The 18,684-nt window shown below is 41.8% G+C and overlaps 1 protein-coding gene across 13 annotated transcripts in view; it reads left to right on the top strand.

The window, feature by feature from the left end:
* Window positions 1-18,684, top strand: part of KIAA1217 (KIAA1217 ortholog) — a 247,137-nt gene that overhangs the window by 186,237 nt on the left and 42,216 nt on the right. For 10 of the 13 annotated variants that reach the window (XM_045004429.1, XM_045004435.1, XM_045004437.1 and 7 more), the window contains 3 exons: window positions 2,631-2,735; window positions 3,287-3,336; window positions 11,663-11,832. In XM_045004429.1, the coding sequence (XP_044860364.1) occupies window positions 2,631-2,735; window positions 3,287-3,336; window positions 11,663-11,832 (325 nt within the window). The remainder of the gene's footprint in view (window positions 1-2,630; window positions 2,736-3,286; window positions 3,337-11,662; window positions 11,833-18,684) is intronic. The other 3 variants (XM_045004436.1, XM_045004434.1, XM_045004427.1) reach the window with 1 other exon arrangement.

The raw sequence follows: 18,684 nt of genomic DNA on the forward strand, positions 1-18,684 counted from the left end.
AATTTAATGATTAAAGGAAAAATAATCAAACTCGTGCACTTCATATTCAGCACCATAATAGAAGTAGTCTGATCTGCAAAGGTCCTGTAGCTTTCATTGACTTCAGTGGGAGCTGTGAGTTCTCTGAAAATCAGGCTAATTTTACTGTGTTGACTAAATATCAGTTTAGATGTTTAATTTTAGGCACCCACTTAAGAGATTTTTGGCTTAGATGATCATAATAAATACATGGACATAAGGATGGAACCATTTTAAAAAATCCTGCCTGGTCTTTTACAAAACAATGCATTCTGGACTGTATGTAGCGTTCTTTAGCATCCTTAATGTTCTTACCATGTTACTGTAACATGGGCTATTGATTGCACAAGTTGGTTCCTCATCATCTTCTACTTCTCAGCCTGCCCCCTCTCTCATAAAAATGTATTTTCCTTACCTTTCATTATTAGTTTTGTATTGCCATAATTTAATTTGAACAATAAAATTATTTCCAGATTGTCAAGTGTGAGATGGAAAGACAGTGTTATTTATATGTTAGTAAAGCAGATAATTTTCTTCCAGTTCAGTTTGGATCCAGAAAGGCTTTTTTGATATTACCTGAAAAACTGCTTTCATTATTAAGTGACAGGAACACTGCATTAAAGTTTGTTAGAATAGTTTTACCTCAGACGCGTAGTGCTTGCTCTTTGTTCCACTAGATGGTTTCAAAGATTACTGTAGTCGGAAGCACTTTTCTTAGCTCTGAAATCAATAATGGTGGAAACAGAAATGACGCAACATATTTCTTAATTTAAAATAAATTAGGTCAGATTCATTAACATTTGAGGGCGTGGCCTTAAAGTGGCCTTTCTGCATGAAAGGTGGGGGGGAGGGATTTAAAGCAATGACGGGACACACCAGAGTTTATCCCTTGATGCCAGCTGACTGATCCCTCTCCTTCTTTGTGTCTGCTCAGCCTTCAGTAAGGATCTTGTCTATCACAGATGTTTCTGGTGTCCTGTTTCCTTGACATCGTCTTATGGAGGCTTCAGAGATGCTGAATCTCTCACAGCTCCACGCAGCTCATTGCTTCCCAGCAAAGTGGAATTTCATGTCCAGAGTAGGTGTGAGGTGATCTCTGGTGACTAGTGGCAGGGATGGTGGCATCCTTTCAATCACTTCATTTAGCTTCAACCATTGACAACTCATGCTTGACTTTCCCATACCAACTAGTATTCTTTATGGAACCAACCTGAAGCTGGAACTGGGACCTGATACTGAGAGCAGGCACTGCTATATGCCTAGCTCCCATGTAAGATGGCATGTGGATGTGGTAACATAGTAAAAACCTAACTCTGAATGTGTGTCCCCACCAACCATTTAGTTTACAGTGGCCCAGAGTATGAATGTCTCAATTTCTCTTGTGAAAATCTTCTGCAAAGCAGTACGATTGCCACTGCTATATCAGGCCACTCATCTTTTGAGAGGGATTGTTACTGATCATCTTGTTTTTCGGATGATTCTTAGCATGTTCTGGAATGGCATTAATCTGATTTCTCACTGATTTCTCTAGGGAAGTAAAGATAAAAATATAGTGTCATGCCACATTTTATACATGTGTAAAACATTAAATGTATTAAATATTTAGGGCCAAATTTTCAGAAAGGCAGACTTGAGGCCATACGCAATTATGTGTCTACAGGCAGGCAGTTACCATGATGACATGTGAAAATCAAGGGACTGTGTGTGCAAATTGCTATTTTGGAACCTGTTGAGCTGGTTGCATGGACATTTACCTGATTTGTATGTACACTCATGTTAACTACAAATGCAAATATAGGTACACAATTGTGCGTGGACATCCAGTTTCCCTATCCAAAAATGTGGTCCTTGTTGTTTAATACAGACCAGCACTTCAAGGAAAATATTGACAATAGCCCTTATGTACCATATTTGTTCTCTATTTCTTTTCACCTGTTTTTTTAAATTACTTAGGACATTTGCATGACAATGGGATCTCTTTATTTTAGAGTTAATGTCTTCTTGCTTTACCTGAAGTCCTATGCCTGTGATTGTGACATTGCAATGATTTTCCACAGCAGACAGCTGTGATGTCAAATGCAAAGGATTCTGAATTTGGGTAGGAAGCACACAGCTGGAGCAGATTAAATGCTTCTGAAGCAAAGATTCTGGTTTTGCACATAGTTAAAATGCCAACAACAAGGAGCTTGAAGTCCTTAATCCTGTAGTCCTTATACTCAGGTAAAACTCTAGTCTCAATGGAGATTTAAAAAACCACAGGAAAATATATGTATAGCTGCAGAATTGTTTCTGAGGAGGATGATTTGCAATAGTTTCCAGGAGGTATTAGCTGACGAGCTAAGTGCCTTTTTCATGAGATCACTATATTAAATCTATACTTTTTATCATCTGTTTTTTATCCCATGCAGATGTCTTTGTATTGTCTGTTTGTTATCGTACGACACTTTGTCTAAAACCAGGATGTATCCACCTTTTTAACAAGGTGTATGCAAATTGATACCCATGAGCCTTTGCACAAACATCTTTCCAATCCTGTGATAATCATTCATCTAGAAAAATGAGTCTGAAAGCAAATATATCCGGCTTTAACAAACGATTCTCTTGTCTTACAGAGAGAGGATGCAAGCCATGGAGAAACAGATTGCCAGTTTAACTGGTCTTGTTCAGTCTGCGCTTTTTAAAGGGCCAAATACAAGTAATAGCAAAGATGCTTCTAGGTAAAAAAAAGAATTCATTAAATCTGTTTCTCTGTAATTATTGTTAATGATCAATTAGCAAAATTAAACTTTTAATGTAATAACAGAAGACCGAACGCTCAACATTTAAAAACTTTATTTTATCACTTTTGATAAGCGCTGGATTGTTAGGCAGAGTGGGAAAAGTATTCCAGCCAATGAATGGAGATTGAACTGCATTGTTCTTGTTGATGTTAATAGGAATAATATGGTTAAATCTCTGTGCTTAGTGCTGGAAATGTACCCCTTTGCTTAACCTGTATTTAAAAGATTATTTTGAAAAAACAAAAACAAATCCACAATCCACCCGCAATTTAAATAAAAAAACAAACAAAAAAACCCCAAAAAACCACCCTGACAACAACAAAAACCCAGTTTGTATGGTCAGCAGGGTAATTTTTATTTAGTTGTGATAAACCTCACTGCAAATCTACAGTAAAGCTAGTCCTTTAAAGTTGCTTAAATAGCTATTTGCAAGAAAAATTCCATTTTGGAAATTTTAAAGCTGACTTTCCTTTTCTTTCTTTCTTTAGTGAGAAGATGGTGAAAACCATGTCCAGTAAGAGCAATATTGACAGTGCAGGTAAGACCATTCTTTTTTAATTGTACAGAATATACCAATCTACACCGTAACTCAGAGTCCTGTAGATATTAACATCTTATGGGAATTCACTGTAACTATAGTGTCAGAAGCAATGCTATAGGCGAGTGGTGCTATAGGCAGCCTGCACTCCTTTGGTTCTCAGAATATGTTCTCGCACCCGTTATACCTATATATATTTTTGTTTATACATTTTTAATAATTACTGTAATATACAATGTTAATAAATACATAGGTTTGATTAAACAAACTAGTTGTACTTACATTCCTGTGCTTAATTTGTGTTTTTGATGACTTACCTTCTAAAAAAATCTGGCATGTCTCACACCCACAGAAAGGGCATCTCGCACCCCCAGGGGGTGTGTGCACCCCAGGTTAAGAACCCCTCCTGTAGGCAAAGGATATGAGAACCAATCAGTTCCCTGTTACCAGTGGTTACTCTAAAGGGGCAGGATTTATTCTTCTTTCAAAGTGAAATTCACACCTGTGCAGGGAGCCAGCACAAGGTTTAGGTAAGGCATAGCCCTTGTGCTGGTTTTCTGAAAAGGGGTGAATTTCACTGCATATGCATGTCTCCTATAATGTATATCCCCAATCTGGACTTGTCTGGGGGGAGAAAAATACTGGTATCCTCACAAACTCCACCCAAGAGAAGCTCTTCCTATGTGAGGTATCAAAATCCCATAGCGCTCACAGCAGACTGTGCAGATATTAAGAATATGATCACATGTGCTCTGCTGGGCCCTTCCTCCGCAGAGTTTAGATACAGCCATAGACAAGGCAGGATTAAGACATAGGAACTTGCCTATGACTATAGCTCTGAATCGTATGAGGGTATTAGCATCTTGCTTACATTATTTTTAAAAATTGCTTCTGTCCCTTATGGTTGGAAAGGAAACTTGAAAATGTGACCCAAATGTAGCCAACGCAGTGACGTGGGCTTGAGTGTGCAGACCGGCTCCTGCAAAGAGAGGAGCAGCAGCCAGTAGAGTCAGTGAGGAGACTATGATCCCACATTCAGCTCCAGAGCAGACCAGGCTCTCATTGCTTGCATTGTTACTAAAACCCTAATTATGCATATTGAGATGTTTTAAAATACTATTGAATACCTTTTTAACCTATCCAAATTGTCAACTAGTAAAAGGAAAAAAAGATTTTTATCTATTGTGGAAATGTCCTATATAATTTAATAGAGAATTACAACCTTTCTGTAGGATGTTTAAGCATTCCTATAGAATTAAATAGATAATTCTAGCCCTGATGTAGAATTTTATTGGTTGGTATTTAAAGCAAACAAACCAGCCCTACGACAAGGTATAATTCTAAATTAAATTCTATAGATTTTTAGTCACTCGCTACAGACCCGTGTTACATTTCTAAAGAACCTTATAGATTTCATCTCTATTAACTTCTATGGGATTTTTCTGTAAGGGTAATTTGGCAATAAGATACTTTAGATATAATGATGCTAAGAAACCTAGCAGTCAGCAAGATAAGCCACATTGATCTGTTACTAACTATTGGTATCCTCCTAAGATGTGTTGGGTAGTCATCAGTCCCTAAATCAGGATTAGGTCATATTTAGAGTCACCGTTCTGGGCAATTTTGAGGGATGGGCTAAGGATATTACAAAAGAACATGCCAGCTAACATAACCACCTGTGCAACTACAGTTCTTTAAATTATTTGCAGAAGTGTCAGTTGCTATAGCAGCATTCATTAATTTCTCTCTTTCTGGGCCTGTGTGTGTGTCTGTTACAGTGGATTGAATGCAAGCAAAAGCAGTTCCATAATTGCTAGCAACACTGTTCCAGCTAAGAGGACTCTGCTCTGGCATGAAATACAGGTTGCCAACCTTACAGTTTATTAGCAAATCTATTAAACCACTCACCAGCCATTCCAGTGGTGATGTTAATTCAACTCCAAGAATTCCGTTTCCCTAGAATTGCAGTATACCTCAGATTGAACATGGCCAATAGAAAAACAGACCAGAACTAGAAAATATTGAACATATGCAGCAGAGAACAAGTTAAGAGCCTGATGCTAGAACTGCATCTCTCCAGTTGAACCCTTGAGCCTACATGGAACCCCACGCAATTCAGGATCTCGCCCTAAATAGGTTGGACAATATTCTTTGGTATAAAAACAGTATAGTTTGTAAAGAAAAAAGTGTATGTTCAGTACTTTCAGGCAACTTAGAGAAAATCTATCTTTCTAGGAAGCTGCAATAAGATCATATTCAATAACATTCCTATCCTCTTTCCCAGTTCATTGTCATTATATGATAAAAACAGATAATATTTTGCAGTCACATAGATCCTGTCAAATACAAAGCACGGTAACAACAATCACTAATTAACCTTCACAGAGCCTGTACTAGGTAGCCATGGCAAGTATTATTTATTCTCCTTTTCCTGGTGGTGAAACTGATGTAGGGAGGTGTTCCCAAGACCACATAAACCAGTCTTATGACCGAATCTCTCCTGGCAGCCAATGCTGTGCCCATTCCCACTAGACTGATGTGTCATATATTTTGAACAATTTGAAAGGTTTCTGTTTCTGGTATTATAGCACATACACATTAACAAACCATTTATAATAACTGGAAACTTGAAATCTACCCATCTTTGTATTGCATTGTTGTAATGGCACTGTGTACCTTTTAGGTCGTCTGGCTGTCTCTGTGCCTTTACTAATTCACACAAACCTTTTTTACAGCACTATTCAGGGATGGAGATCATGACCCCGCCATGCCTGAGATCTTGTAGTCATGCAGCTACCTACTGTCACTAAGTTCTCCCTAGGTCAGAGTTCAGATTTATGAGGGTCGCTACCTAAGCCCAGTTCCAATTCCTATGATCTTAAATAAAATCAGATTTTACTGGTATAGGGTAGTAATAAAGAGGGGGGCACCTCTTAAATAAAAGGGTATGCAAAATACACTCTACAGAAAAAGCTCTGCTTAGTTACTGAGTTATAAGTTATGGTTATATATGAAAACTTTACACAGTACAATAATCTTTGGTCTGACCAAGCAAGGACTGCCTCTGTTCAAGGCCTTACATGTTCCAAGGTATGTGGATAATTAGCGCTCCTATTTCCTTTATAGCTCAGCTCAGCTTGTCAACTTATGCTAAATAATGCATTTATTTTCCTCTACACATTTGAATTTTAACATACCTTCACCCTCCAAAACCAGTTTTGCTGACTCTCGTTTGGTTTTGACCGATCCCTGACATGGATTAGGTATGCCCATTAGGGAATAGCCTCTTAAAATATACACTACCACTTAACTACAGCAAACATAGCCTCATCTTTAGTCATTTCAAATACCACTTTAAGACAGAGCTATAAAAAAAACACTGATTGAGCAATCCCTTCTAGAGCACTGGTAAGCAGAAATGTGAATTGCTTCCCATCCTTAACAAAGAAACAGCTGTGGAAGATAAAAAGTGACTCAGAAATATATTTCAACATTATATTGTACATCAAATATCCTGATGACAGGAGACTTTGATCAGACAGAAATAATATGGGAAAGGCTGATTGGAAACAAACTCAAACTAAATTGTACATACAGGTACCTCTCTGTGCTTTAATATTGTTATTTCGAATATGGTATTTCATGAAAACCAAAAAGTGGTATGCAGTTTCCTTTTAGTTTGCCAACATTTTGGATCTTTTAGCTTGAAATATTAAATAAATAAAATGAGACTGTTACAGTCATAAAGTCTGTTTATCATGGTTTTTTCCTTTAGTCTCTATTCTGTTTTTTCTCAGAACTCTGTTACACACATCACAGAAATGATAATAAACTGCACAAAAGAGTTTAAAAAAACAGTGATCTTCCACAATTTTAGATGTGCAACTCCCACTGACGTGAATGGGAATCCCGTAACTATGTCCCTATAAACCACTTCAGCCCCCCAAAACCAAGAGAAATTAGAAATATTCTGTCGATTGATTTATATCTCTCCCAGACATATGCACACCAACAAACACCCACCCACCCTCATTCTTTCCCTTCTATTTTTCTTTTCAAGTAGCGGGGATAGAGAAGGCACAGATTACCGAAGAACCACAGGCCCAATCCCACTTGCCTATTTCCTTGGAAGGGTGGGAGGAAGGGGCCATGAGAATTTCCTAAAAAGAGGTGGAATATGTTTCTTTCTGTACTTTAAGAAGTTGTTGTTTATTGCGGAGGACAGACCATAATGCATACAATGTTTTTGTTTGAACTTGTCTTAATCCATCACTGTTGGTGGGTTGTACATTGCAGTGGAGATCCTGCCCTTTGTGAATTCCTTATATAATGAGCAATGTCTTCAAAATGTTCTCTCATGGATACACCTGTTGAAAGTGGACCATGCAGGCTTCAAGCTCTATTGACTCTTGCAAATGAAACATGATCCTTTATGCACCCTGGTTGACTCGGGCAAAGTCACACGTATATGTGTAAAATGATTTGCTCTTTAGGGAACCCTTCAAAATCTGGGAGCCACAGCTTGTTAGTGGTGAAGTTGCAGCTTTAACTTTGAATGTTTTTATTTTGTTTGGTGGACTCTATTCTAGTATTTGTGAGATTCAAATGATCGTGACACTGTATTCCCTAGTGATATTTGAATACAAGAGGGCTATTTTTAACGAGTGGCTGGGCAACCCAGTTCAAAAAATCTTTGTATTTGGCCTTATCTTTCTCTTCAGTCTAGTCTGCATCAAACCCAAACCACCTTTAGTGGCTTGGATATAAATAAATGTGTTCTGAAGAATAGTAAAATGGAAGGAGAATGATGGTCTTGTGACTCTAGCAAAGGACTATGAGTCAGAAAGTCTGGGTCCTATTCCATGCTCAGCCACAGACTATCTGTCTGGTCCTGAGCATGTTACAGATACTTCACCTCTCTGTGCCTCGGTATAAAAAAGGGGCTGCTATTCAGCTTTGTTCACTAACTTTTGTAAAATATTTGGAGGTTTTCAATACAAAACACTGTAGAAGTACAAAGTATATTTTGTATTAAATGGCTTTTCCCCCTTGTCTAACTGGCCTTCTAATCACCAGTCTATAGCCTAGGCCTGCTTCCAAGAGAGAGAACTACACTCCCCATACCAACTGTCTTCTCACTCAGATGCCTTTTTATTCCTTTTTGATGAAATACCAGTTTATGGAAACCAACTACTGATCACCAGAGCGCTCCCACGCTTGCTGAGAGCCTGCCCTATACTAATATTTCATATTCCAAGTGCTTCCCTGTAGTGCTTGAGAAAGCAATGGGTATCATGGCTAACAAGGGGCTAGTGCAGGCTCATGGCAGTGGTTGGAGTGGCACACCAGAAAACAAGACTTACCTGTGAGAGGGAATGGCAGCCAAGTGGCAGGAAGGAAGAGAGATTAGATTGGTCAGTGGGTGGGCACTTGTCTTTCAGGGAAACGGATCACAATCCAGCTCTAGGAGGACAGGCAAGTGTGGGAGGTATATGTACTGGTTGGGGGCCGGATTTTTGGAGTGCTTATGGCATACACCTGCCTGTCTGATCACTGGTTTGGTGATTGAACTGTGGGAGCTATTGCCTGGGGCAGGGATTAAAGGGGTAGGCTTTTAAAAAAAAAATAAAAAGCCCAGAATTGTGGCTAAGAAACTGAACTGTTAGAGAACAGCTTTCAGAACCTTTTGGGGATCCTGTCTGTATTGTCTGTGAATTTAATATTCTACTTAAAAAGTTGCAAAAAAAATGGTGCATATGGGATGGAGAAAGTGAGATGTCCCTACAAAGAAAGCTGCATCATACATATTGGCAGATACATAGATAAGTATTGATGTATATTCAACTGCAGTGTGAAATGTGCACAGGATAGCAATAAACACAGGCTGCTTAGATCTCAAGCACTGCATTTTGTAAAGGAGCTCTTTAGAAGGGAAGAGAGTATTGAATGATGCTGAAGTGTAGCAAAAATGTGTGGCAGCTTGCTCAGCAATGAAATGAAGATGGTGTTGTTTAAGATCTAACTGGAGGGTGTTGAAGTAAGGTATAGCATTACAGCCTCAAGCCGGGGGTTAGATCATGTATCAGGAAGTTGATGGTATGGTACAGCAGTGTACTGCCTGGGTGCAGTCCATTATGCATATGCTTTTATGGACAGGACTTGCTGCTTTATTTCCTGATTTTACATATTTAAATAAACTCTTAAACATGATTTTTACAATCCCCCCCCCCCTCGCCTCCTTTTAAATGAAAACAAAGAGACACATTGGAAAATGGACAGTTCACCTTTTTTTCAATCTTCCATGTGGGAAGGATTTGAGGAAATAATATGATAAGGCACATACACCTGTTGCCAAAGGAACAACGTGTTTGCAGCAGGCTGTGCTGAATCACTGTATGCTTTGCTAGTTGGCTAGACCAATTAATGATTAGTGGACTGGGTGTAAATGTAAATCCTCAGGGTTTGTTTTCATGCAGTGGGTGTGGTGTGCAGAGTGTCCCTCTCTGCACTCAGGAATTACCCTTAACAAGCAAAGAAAACTTGCAGTTCTAGCTTTAGTTTGGTTTCATTACACTTGTCATAGAGCGGGGCATAGGTGAAGCAAATAGTAACCTAAGCTACCATGCACAGGAAGGATTCCTACCGTCATTGACAAGTTGTTTTCAGTTTATGCAGGCTGTAGGTTTTTCCTGAGAGTGGAGGAGGGGGTTGGAGTGAGGAGGAATGGGAGTGTCAGATGTATAACAGACAGGAAACCTGCAGACATACTGTCCTCTTACTCTGTGCACAAGGGACTGACTTGCCATTGTGACCAACAGGGTGTGCAAGGCAACATAATACTGTGAAGTTATTCAAAAAATGAGGCAGGTCCTGCTTACAGTCTCTCACTCTGTCTGTTTCAGGGGAAAAAACACACTAAGAAGACAATTAAAAGTGAGAAATGTCAAAATACAGATGTAATGTGAATACTGACTGCTGATTTCAGATTTGATTGTATTACATAAAGAAAACTACTATGCATGTAAAAAGAACTGGCCTAACTTTGATGCTTGATCAAGGAATAATGTTTTGTTAAGAACATAGTTTCACAGCTTTCTGTGATTGTTTTAAAAATCATGTGTAGAGTCCTGCACAACCAGTGCTGATTTTAAATGCAATTCTGTGTACAGAGAGCAATCGAAGATGAGGGGATGGGCAGATTGGGGGGGGGCAGCATACAGTTGGATAGAGTCTGTTGTGCCACCATTTTATTTCTGGTTTGGGAATATGGTGCTTACTCTTTTTATACTTTTTAAGAATAGGGTAAGCAGAGAGCAGATGTGAAAAATCAGGACAAGGGGTGGGGGCATAATAGGTGCCTATGTAAGACAAAGCCCCAAATATCGGAACTGTCCCTATAAAATTGGGACATCTGGTCACCCTATTTAAGAATAAGCCTGTGGAGTTGCTGGCTGGGAACATGTAACTGGTCATTGGCTAGCCGACCAGGATGTTTTCCTGTGCTCATTTTCCACATACCTGTGTGCTTGGTTAAATCTCTTTTCCATGCTAATCAGTCAACAAATAGGTAGTGCAGGATCTTTGTCAGTCTCAGATGGCCCCTACATAGACTGGGCATTGCCACATCCCCGGAATGCTGGATACTCCAATACTTCCAGGAATTGCATTGGTCCCCCGCCCCCATCAGCATGACCTAGCATGCACGGTCACGCTGCATGAAGGATGCCATTGCTGCCTCATCATGCTGGCGGGCAGAGCAGCAAGCTCTTCAAAATGGCACTGTCCATTCATGATCCAACACAAAACCATGTCCAGTTTTATTTCTGTACCAGACAGAGGACAATTTATATATTTTTAAAATGACTATCTGGCTTAAAACTGGATGGATGGCCTGCCTAACCCTACACTACAATTTTAGCCATGTTGGGAGGGCCCAGTTAGACCATAGCTATCTCCAAACCTGGATCCAGCACAGTTCTGTTTGGTATGGAATGGTCCAGTGGGTGATCAGCATGACTTGCAGTTACAGTTAATCTCCCATCTGTACTAGAAAATGGAACCACGTAGTAACCAGTCTGGGGTAACCAGATCCTCCGACATGGCTGAAGTTGCAACACAGTTAGGCCCTCAGATATCTCACTGCAAAGTTGCATATTGGTTGCAGAAATCACAGCCACTTGATAGATAATGAGCACTGAAGTCTGAAATTAGCTATCTTCATCCATTTAAGATACAAGCTGAAACTGCTGTGCTCGCAATGGGGAGGAAAATGCATCTGGACCTTCACTTTTCGTAAACTAAATAGTTTTGCTGGCATTACTTGCAGGAGCTGCTCACATGTCTGGTGGAAAGAATTCATTAGCAACTACTGACTCAACTACCATCATCAATCACCCTGCACCCGTTGGCTCCCCAGCAATGCAAGTCAGCCTACATGATATGAGATGCAATGTGTCAGACCTTCGGCTGCAGCTGCGTCAGATGAAGCAGCTACAGGTATGGTCACATCCCTTCATTTGCATGAGCACATGTCCCGGTTTTGAAAGCCTTTTCCTGGGGATTAGAGTGTAAGACATTGTGCCTTTCAATGCCTTTTCTGTCTTCTGCTGCTTGTGTAAGTGTTGTTTTAAGTACTACAGCGATAGAGAAAAAGGAAAAGCAAAAGGCACAAAGACACAGGTACAAACCGTTATAACATATGCACCTTTCACAAGAAAAGTATCTCCCTTTGTAGTATTGGTTAGAGCCAGAAAAATGACTTCCTGCCTATTATTATTAGTTATTAATTCAATATTTATAATACAGTAGTGTCAAAAGTCTCCAGGTAGATCAGGTCCCCATTGTGCCATACATAAACATGTATGAAGACGCAGTCTCTGCCCTACTAAAGATCTTATCACCTAGTAGTTTTCACCCTCCTGAATGAACACTTCAGCTGTGAGGAAGCCAAATAATAATTTTGGGTCTGTGAATGAGCTGTACAATTTTTAGGGCCTTTGATTTTCAGAGACCAAAAGTAGGCGGCAACCTCTTTAGGACAAAAAGAAAAAGAATCATGTAGTAGGAGCTAAGAAGACTGTTTCTGTTATAGTATGTCTGTATTTGACCAATGCTTTCATGACCTACACAGTGTCAGCACTTCAGAGACAATGAGAAACAATTTGAGAGAGATTCTCAAATGTTACTGATGACTGCAGATTTCAGTTCAGAAGTCCTAGCAGGCTATATGACACACACACTCATTGTACAGTATGTAAATACATACTGCTCACCCCAAACGCTGTGGAAATATTTGTACAATTCTTTAGTCCTTTGCCTAACTGGAAGCTGAAGGACAAATGCGGCACATATATTAGATAAATACTTCATCACGGGAAATGTAAAATTTATTCTTGTAAATCCATCTGGATAGAGGAACAGCCAGCTAACATTCTGCCATGCACGACACCCCACCTTGAAAGCGACCTCAAATCTTTTGCAATTCTGGTTTATTATTATGGAACAGAGTGATATTAGCACAGATTAGAATACACAGTATGCTCTGCCTTTTGCCCTCTTACCTAGACAGAAAGTGTAGTAGTGGTGACTACAAGCTGAGGAGGGGACAGGAGGGTCAGATTAATAATAGTAAAGCGAGTGCGCCTGTGAATGAAGAGGTGGTCCTATATCCTTTGCTTAGCTTGCTGGAGAGGAGGAGATGGGATCAGGCAGGTGATTTTGTGTATGCTGCTATATTCATGTGCTTACTTTTTCATTTAGGCTTGAATAAATCCCTGGAATACAAATGCATTTTAATATATTTCTTAATAATGTTGCCCATCTATATGCAGATATCAACCTATCTTGTATACCCAGCTGGATGTTGTGTTACACTTCACAGTCTCTCTCCCAGGAAGTAAATTTGCATTATTCTATCATATATGTACCTTCCAGGACAGCCTCCGAGAAAGGTTTCTAGGACTCCGCAGCCATTTATGACAAGTTACCCCCTCCATTTATTTCAATGCAGTTCTCTTAGTGGTCACTCCGGTAGCGCCTGGGCATATTAACAATCCTGGGAGGTCCTGTGTTTGAGATGTCCTATATGTTACTCACATAGACTATTTTAAAATTACTATAATGGGAGATTCTCTGTCATAAGTTAACAGAATGCAGCAGTTTTTTCCCTCATGTTCTTTAAACGGGGCTAAGAGTTTTTCAGACAGATACTGGTTTAACCCAAAGAGGCTCCCTCTGTTTACAAATTACACTTCTGCCTGAAAAGACATCAAAGGAAAGCATTTTTCTCTTTTTCTCCTGTTTGTTTAGTTCATACATTTGACTGCACTTTGTGTTTTGTCAGTTTCGCTATTTCTGCTGTACAGTCAATTTCTTCTGTTGTTTGTGAGTCTTTCACACAGCAACAAAAAAAGAAATAATTCTGAAGGATTAGAAAAAATAATATTTATTTGTATTACGGGAGCACCTAGGAGCCTCAGTCATGACCAGGATCCCATGGTGCGAGGCACTGTACGAACACAGAACAAAAAGACAGTCCCTGCCCCCAAGAGCTTACCAGCTGACAAGCACAAAAATTGGCAGGTTGACTCAGGGACAGGTGCAGTACTTGTAACAATTTTTTTTAAGAATTGGCACACTATCAACTCAGAATCTAGTCTTCAAGGTACCATTAATTAACATAATGGAATCCTAGAGATCGGAGATGAAAAAGACCCATTAGTTCACACAAGCCGTGTGTAATGGGATCTACAAACCCCATACTGAACATAGGCAGGGTGGTTGTGAGGAGAGTCTGTCCTATTTACAAGCAAGCAGCTTGATCACAACCTGTGCAGCTGCCAGAGCTGCCAATCATGGAGGCAGCCCCCCTCCTTCCCCCAGCTGTGACTGATAGAGGAAACAAGGCCTGCTGTAAAGGGAGAGTGCAGAGAAGGAAAAGGAGCAGAAAGGTGGCGACAGCTCTGCACCAGGCTGTCTTCAAGAAAACAGCCAGGAGACTGCAAGTCCAAAAAGTGAAGGCCAAACAGACCTAATTGAAGGTGGGGGTCCAGGTACTGACCTGAGAGAGCAGACTAAGGAGGGTGAGTCAGGAGACGCTGAGATCACCCAAGAGATGGTGACACCTTGCCTATGCTGGCAGAACTATCCAGTGCTAACAGTTACTGCTAGCAGCAAGTATAGCCACAGGCAAACTGAGGTCAGGGCTGTGCCAGCCCACTGATTAGGGATTAACATCCCTAATGTACGTCGGTACAGCCACTGCAGTAATTGAATCGGTTTTATAGGTCCACACTACACTCCTTGTGTCAGCGGTGCACATCCTCACTAGAAGCACTTGCACTGATTTAACTGTGAGTGTGGGGCATCGTGAGACAGTTTCTGAAAGGCAGCCGCAGTCAATGGAAGAAATGCAGTGTCTACAATGACACTGCATCAGCTTAACTACATCGACTTAAGCACTATGCTTCTTGTGGTGGTGGTGGTAAGTCAATGTAGTTGGCGAGTTACATCCGTGGGAGTTACATTTCAGTGTAGATGCTTACAGAGTTAAGTCAACGTAAGCTACCTTACGTCGACCTAACTGTGTAATGTAGACCATGCTTTGATCAGCCCCTGCAGCTCTGGGATGGAGCATGCTCAGAGCAGACTCTAACAAGTTTCTACTGTGTGTGACCTGAGATTTTTCAGTGGTTTATTACTTGGTCAAATTTTAGATAGGTTTTCACAAAGATAGTTAAAGATGCATCAGTGGCACCATTGTGACCCCCTCCAGCCAAATTTAAAGACCCTAGCCTGAAGCATAAAGGTGCTAGAGCTTCTCAACAAAACAGCTGCAAGAATTTTTGTTTAAGAAGGCCAAAATAATTGATTTTCTCTAATCTTGTTCTCAGAAATGGCTGCACTATTTTAGCTGGAACTTTCCATTAAATAAATAAATATTAATAGATACAGCCTGAGGCAGACATCCGGCATGGGAAACTGCAGCCGCAGTGGTAAAAGACTCTCAAAGTTATAAGCAACTGAAAACAGGATCTCGTAATGGGAAGTGTTGGGCAGCCTTAACAAGTGGTGTCACTACCTGTGTCACCTGTAATAATAATAAAAAATATAAAACCTAACATGACATGTGCCTTCCATTGCCCTCATCATTTTGCTTTTATCATTGAGGCAATGTGATCTAGTGCACTTTGACTCCAGAGATGTGGATTCTGTTCCTGACTTTGCCACTGGCCTGTTGGGTGACCTTGGGCGTGTCAGGTCTCCTCTGTGCCTCAGTTTCCCTATCTGTAAAATGATGGTTATCTCTTTTGTTAAATTCTTTAAGACCTATGGTAAAAAGTGCTATATAAGAGGTGCTATATATAGTTATTTATTTATTTGTTACCCTTCCTTGACCTCTGCTCCGACCTCAGGGTTCAAATATGTATGTATATGAGCTATGAATAAAGAGACAAGTTCCCAAGTCTAGATGCCTTGCACCACAGCATATTTGTGTGTCTCAAACTACCATGTTGGCGTACACCAGTGTAAATCAAAACACTGATCCCACACTGAGCGATAACGTATACAAAATGCCTTTTAAATGATTTAGTATGGAATTTAGCAGTTGCAAACTTTTAGAATTCCATACAATTAAAAAAAAAGGGAACATTTCCCAACTTTTCTGACTAATCTTGCAGCTGTTGTCTTCGGCTCTGTTTTTCCTCCCACAGTTTTGAAATAGCTACCTATTGCCGATCACAGCCTAAACACTCTGGACACCCAGAGCCTTATCACTAAAGAGCTAACGTTCCTCTCAGTGTGCATCCCACTGATGTTAATGGGGAGGTAGGAGTGCACAGCAGAGGACAGATTAGATAATACAAATCTGGAAAGCCAGAAGCAATGTATTGACTTGTCTATTTAGTTCCTTCACTGACTGGAAAGATGAACAGTGACGTAACAGGCCTTTTCTATTTCTGATTTCTATTTTCCTTCCTAAGTCAGCTTCTGAGGTGGTTTTGTTGTCTTGAACATCTTTGAACTTTACCATCTTTGCAAGACTGGGTGACTATTCCCAGGCATTTTAGGCAGCAGCATTTCTTTTCAAGTTATATTGTTAATGCTCTTATGAAAACTGTTGTGTTTTTGTTCAGGAAGGTGGAAATCCAGATAGGGTTTGGAAATAAAATCTTGAAGTCAGTGGGAAGTGCTTAAGTCACTAGACTCTTAAGACCCTTAGGCACTTTTGAAAATTTTACCCTGTATCTAGAACATTGCTAGTATCACAGAATCATTCTCATGCCTACACAGATCCTAAATGTGCTAACTGGTCAGAGCCTCACTTACTACTTTTCATGTTGTGACCTCAATAAAACTGAAAGTAGGAGACCCTAGCCATGGAAAGTCGGTAATAGCAGGCCTTCCAGGGGACTGTTACACTTGGAATTCTATTTGTAATAGTGTTGAGAAATGTTTACTGCTGAGACAGAAGATAATGCCCCAGTGTTAAACCTAAAAATAGATACAGTAACTCTTCGCTTAACGTTGTAGTTATGTTCCTGAAAAATGCGACTTTAAGCGAAACGATGTTATGTGAATCTAATTTCCCCATCAGAATTAATGTAAATGCGGGGGGTTAGGTTCCAAGGAGATTTTTTGGGGGCAGACAAAAGACATTATATACTGTACAGTACTTTACTGTGGTGGGGAGGTGCCCCGGCTCTCCCCTGGGGCTCAGGGCTGGGGGTACAGGGTCTGGGAGGGAGTTAGGGTGCAGGAGGGTGCTCAGAGTGGAGGTGCGGGAGGAGGCTCAAGGCTGGGGCAGGCAGGAGGTGCAGAGCACTTACCTGGGGCAGCTCCTGTTTGGTACAGGGGGTGTGCAGGTGGTTCTGCGCAGTGCCACGATTCTGGGAACTGACCCCCACCCCCTTGGCAGGCAGGGCCACCTGGAACGCAGGGGCTTTAGGGGCTGCAGGGCCCTGGGCTAAGGGGGCCCCGGGGCCCCGCCTGCAGCTCTAAAGCCCATTTCGGAATGCGGCCTTGCGAGCATGGGCCGGAGGACTCAGGAGGAGCAGGGGCAGCCGCGCAGCCAGCGGCCAGAGAGAAGCGGAAAGATCTCCGCCTGGGGCTCATGGAGGGGAGCCCAGAGCAGCCTGTGAGTGGAGCTGGGAGCCTGGCCGCTCACATTCTCTGGCGCCCGGCTGCAGCTACCCACGGGCTGGGGCTGGGGCTGCATGAGGGGGGGGCCTCGGGGGGCCAATGCACTGGCTGGAGAGGGGCTGCAGATCACCCCGGGGCCCAGCTGGACACTGCCTTCCACATGGTGTCAGGTCACGGGGGCAGGGGCAGGTCCCAGTACACTGGGGAGCCCAACAGGCTGAGGGCGGTGGGGGAAGAAGGGGGCTGACATGTGTGAAGAGGTTAGGACATCTGTGGCTTTGCCGAATGACCAAGACACGGCTCCAAAACTTCCATTGGCCTTTGGGCCACCTGCCTCCAGATTAATTTGGTTATAAATGCTTTGGGGCAGAGGAGAGAGCCAGGGCCTGCTCACCAAATAACCTGGCAACAGCCCCATTGCTGCAGTGGAGAGACCAAGGGAAAAGTAGCAGATCACCTCCCTCTTCCCAACACTGTACCCATGAGGGAAGCAGGCAGCAGGATTCAGTGGAAAGGGTACAGACCTGGGAATGAGTAGAACCTGTGTTTTGTGCCCAGCTCTGCCACTGACTTACTGTGTCATCTCGGGCAAGTCAGGGTGGCTCTGTCCCTCGGTTTCCCCATCTGTAACATGAGTATAATGAAACTTTCCTCCATTTGTAAAGCATTTGAGATCTATGGACATAGCCTGCTACATACATGCTCCGGGGGGAGCGGGGGGTGCAAGGTGGAAGTTTCGCCTAGGGTGCAAAATATCCTTGCACTGGCCCTGGGGACACCCTGACATTAGCCTCCCCTTCCCCCCTGCACAGCAAGTAGGAGTCTCTGGGAGCAGCTCCAAGGCAGAGGGCAGGAGCAGCACATGGCAGTGCCCGGAGGGACAGCTGAACTGCTGGCAATTGATAGCCTGCTGGGTGGCTACAGCACAGGAAACTTAAGGGAGCGGGGAGCTGATAGGGGGGCTACCGGTCCACCCTGGTTACAAGCCCCCACCAGCTAGCTGCAACGGGCTGCTCTTCCTGCAAGCAATGAACAAAGCAGGCAGCTGCCAAACGACATTAAAAGGGAGCATTGCACAACTTTAAACGAGCATGTTCCCTAATTGATTAGCAACCTAACAATGAAACAACGTTAACCAGGACGACTTCAAGTGAGGAGTTCCTGTATTTCATCTCCTCTCCCCAGCACTCCATGCCCAATGAAGAG

Source organism: Mauremys mutica, chromosome 2 (assembly GCF_020497125.1).
Source record: "Mauremys mutica isolate MM-2020 ecotype Southern chromosome 2, ASM2049712v1, whole genome shotgun sequence".
NCBI classification, from domain to species: Eukaryota; Metazoa; Chordata; order Testudines; family Geoemydidae; genus Mauremys; species Mauremys mutica.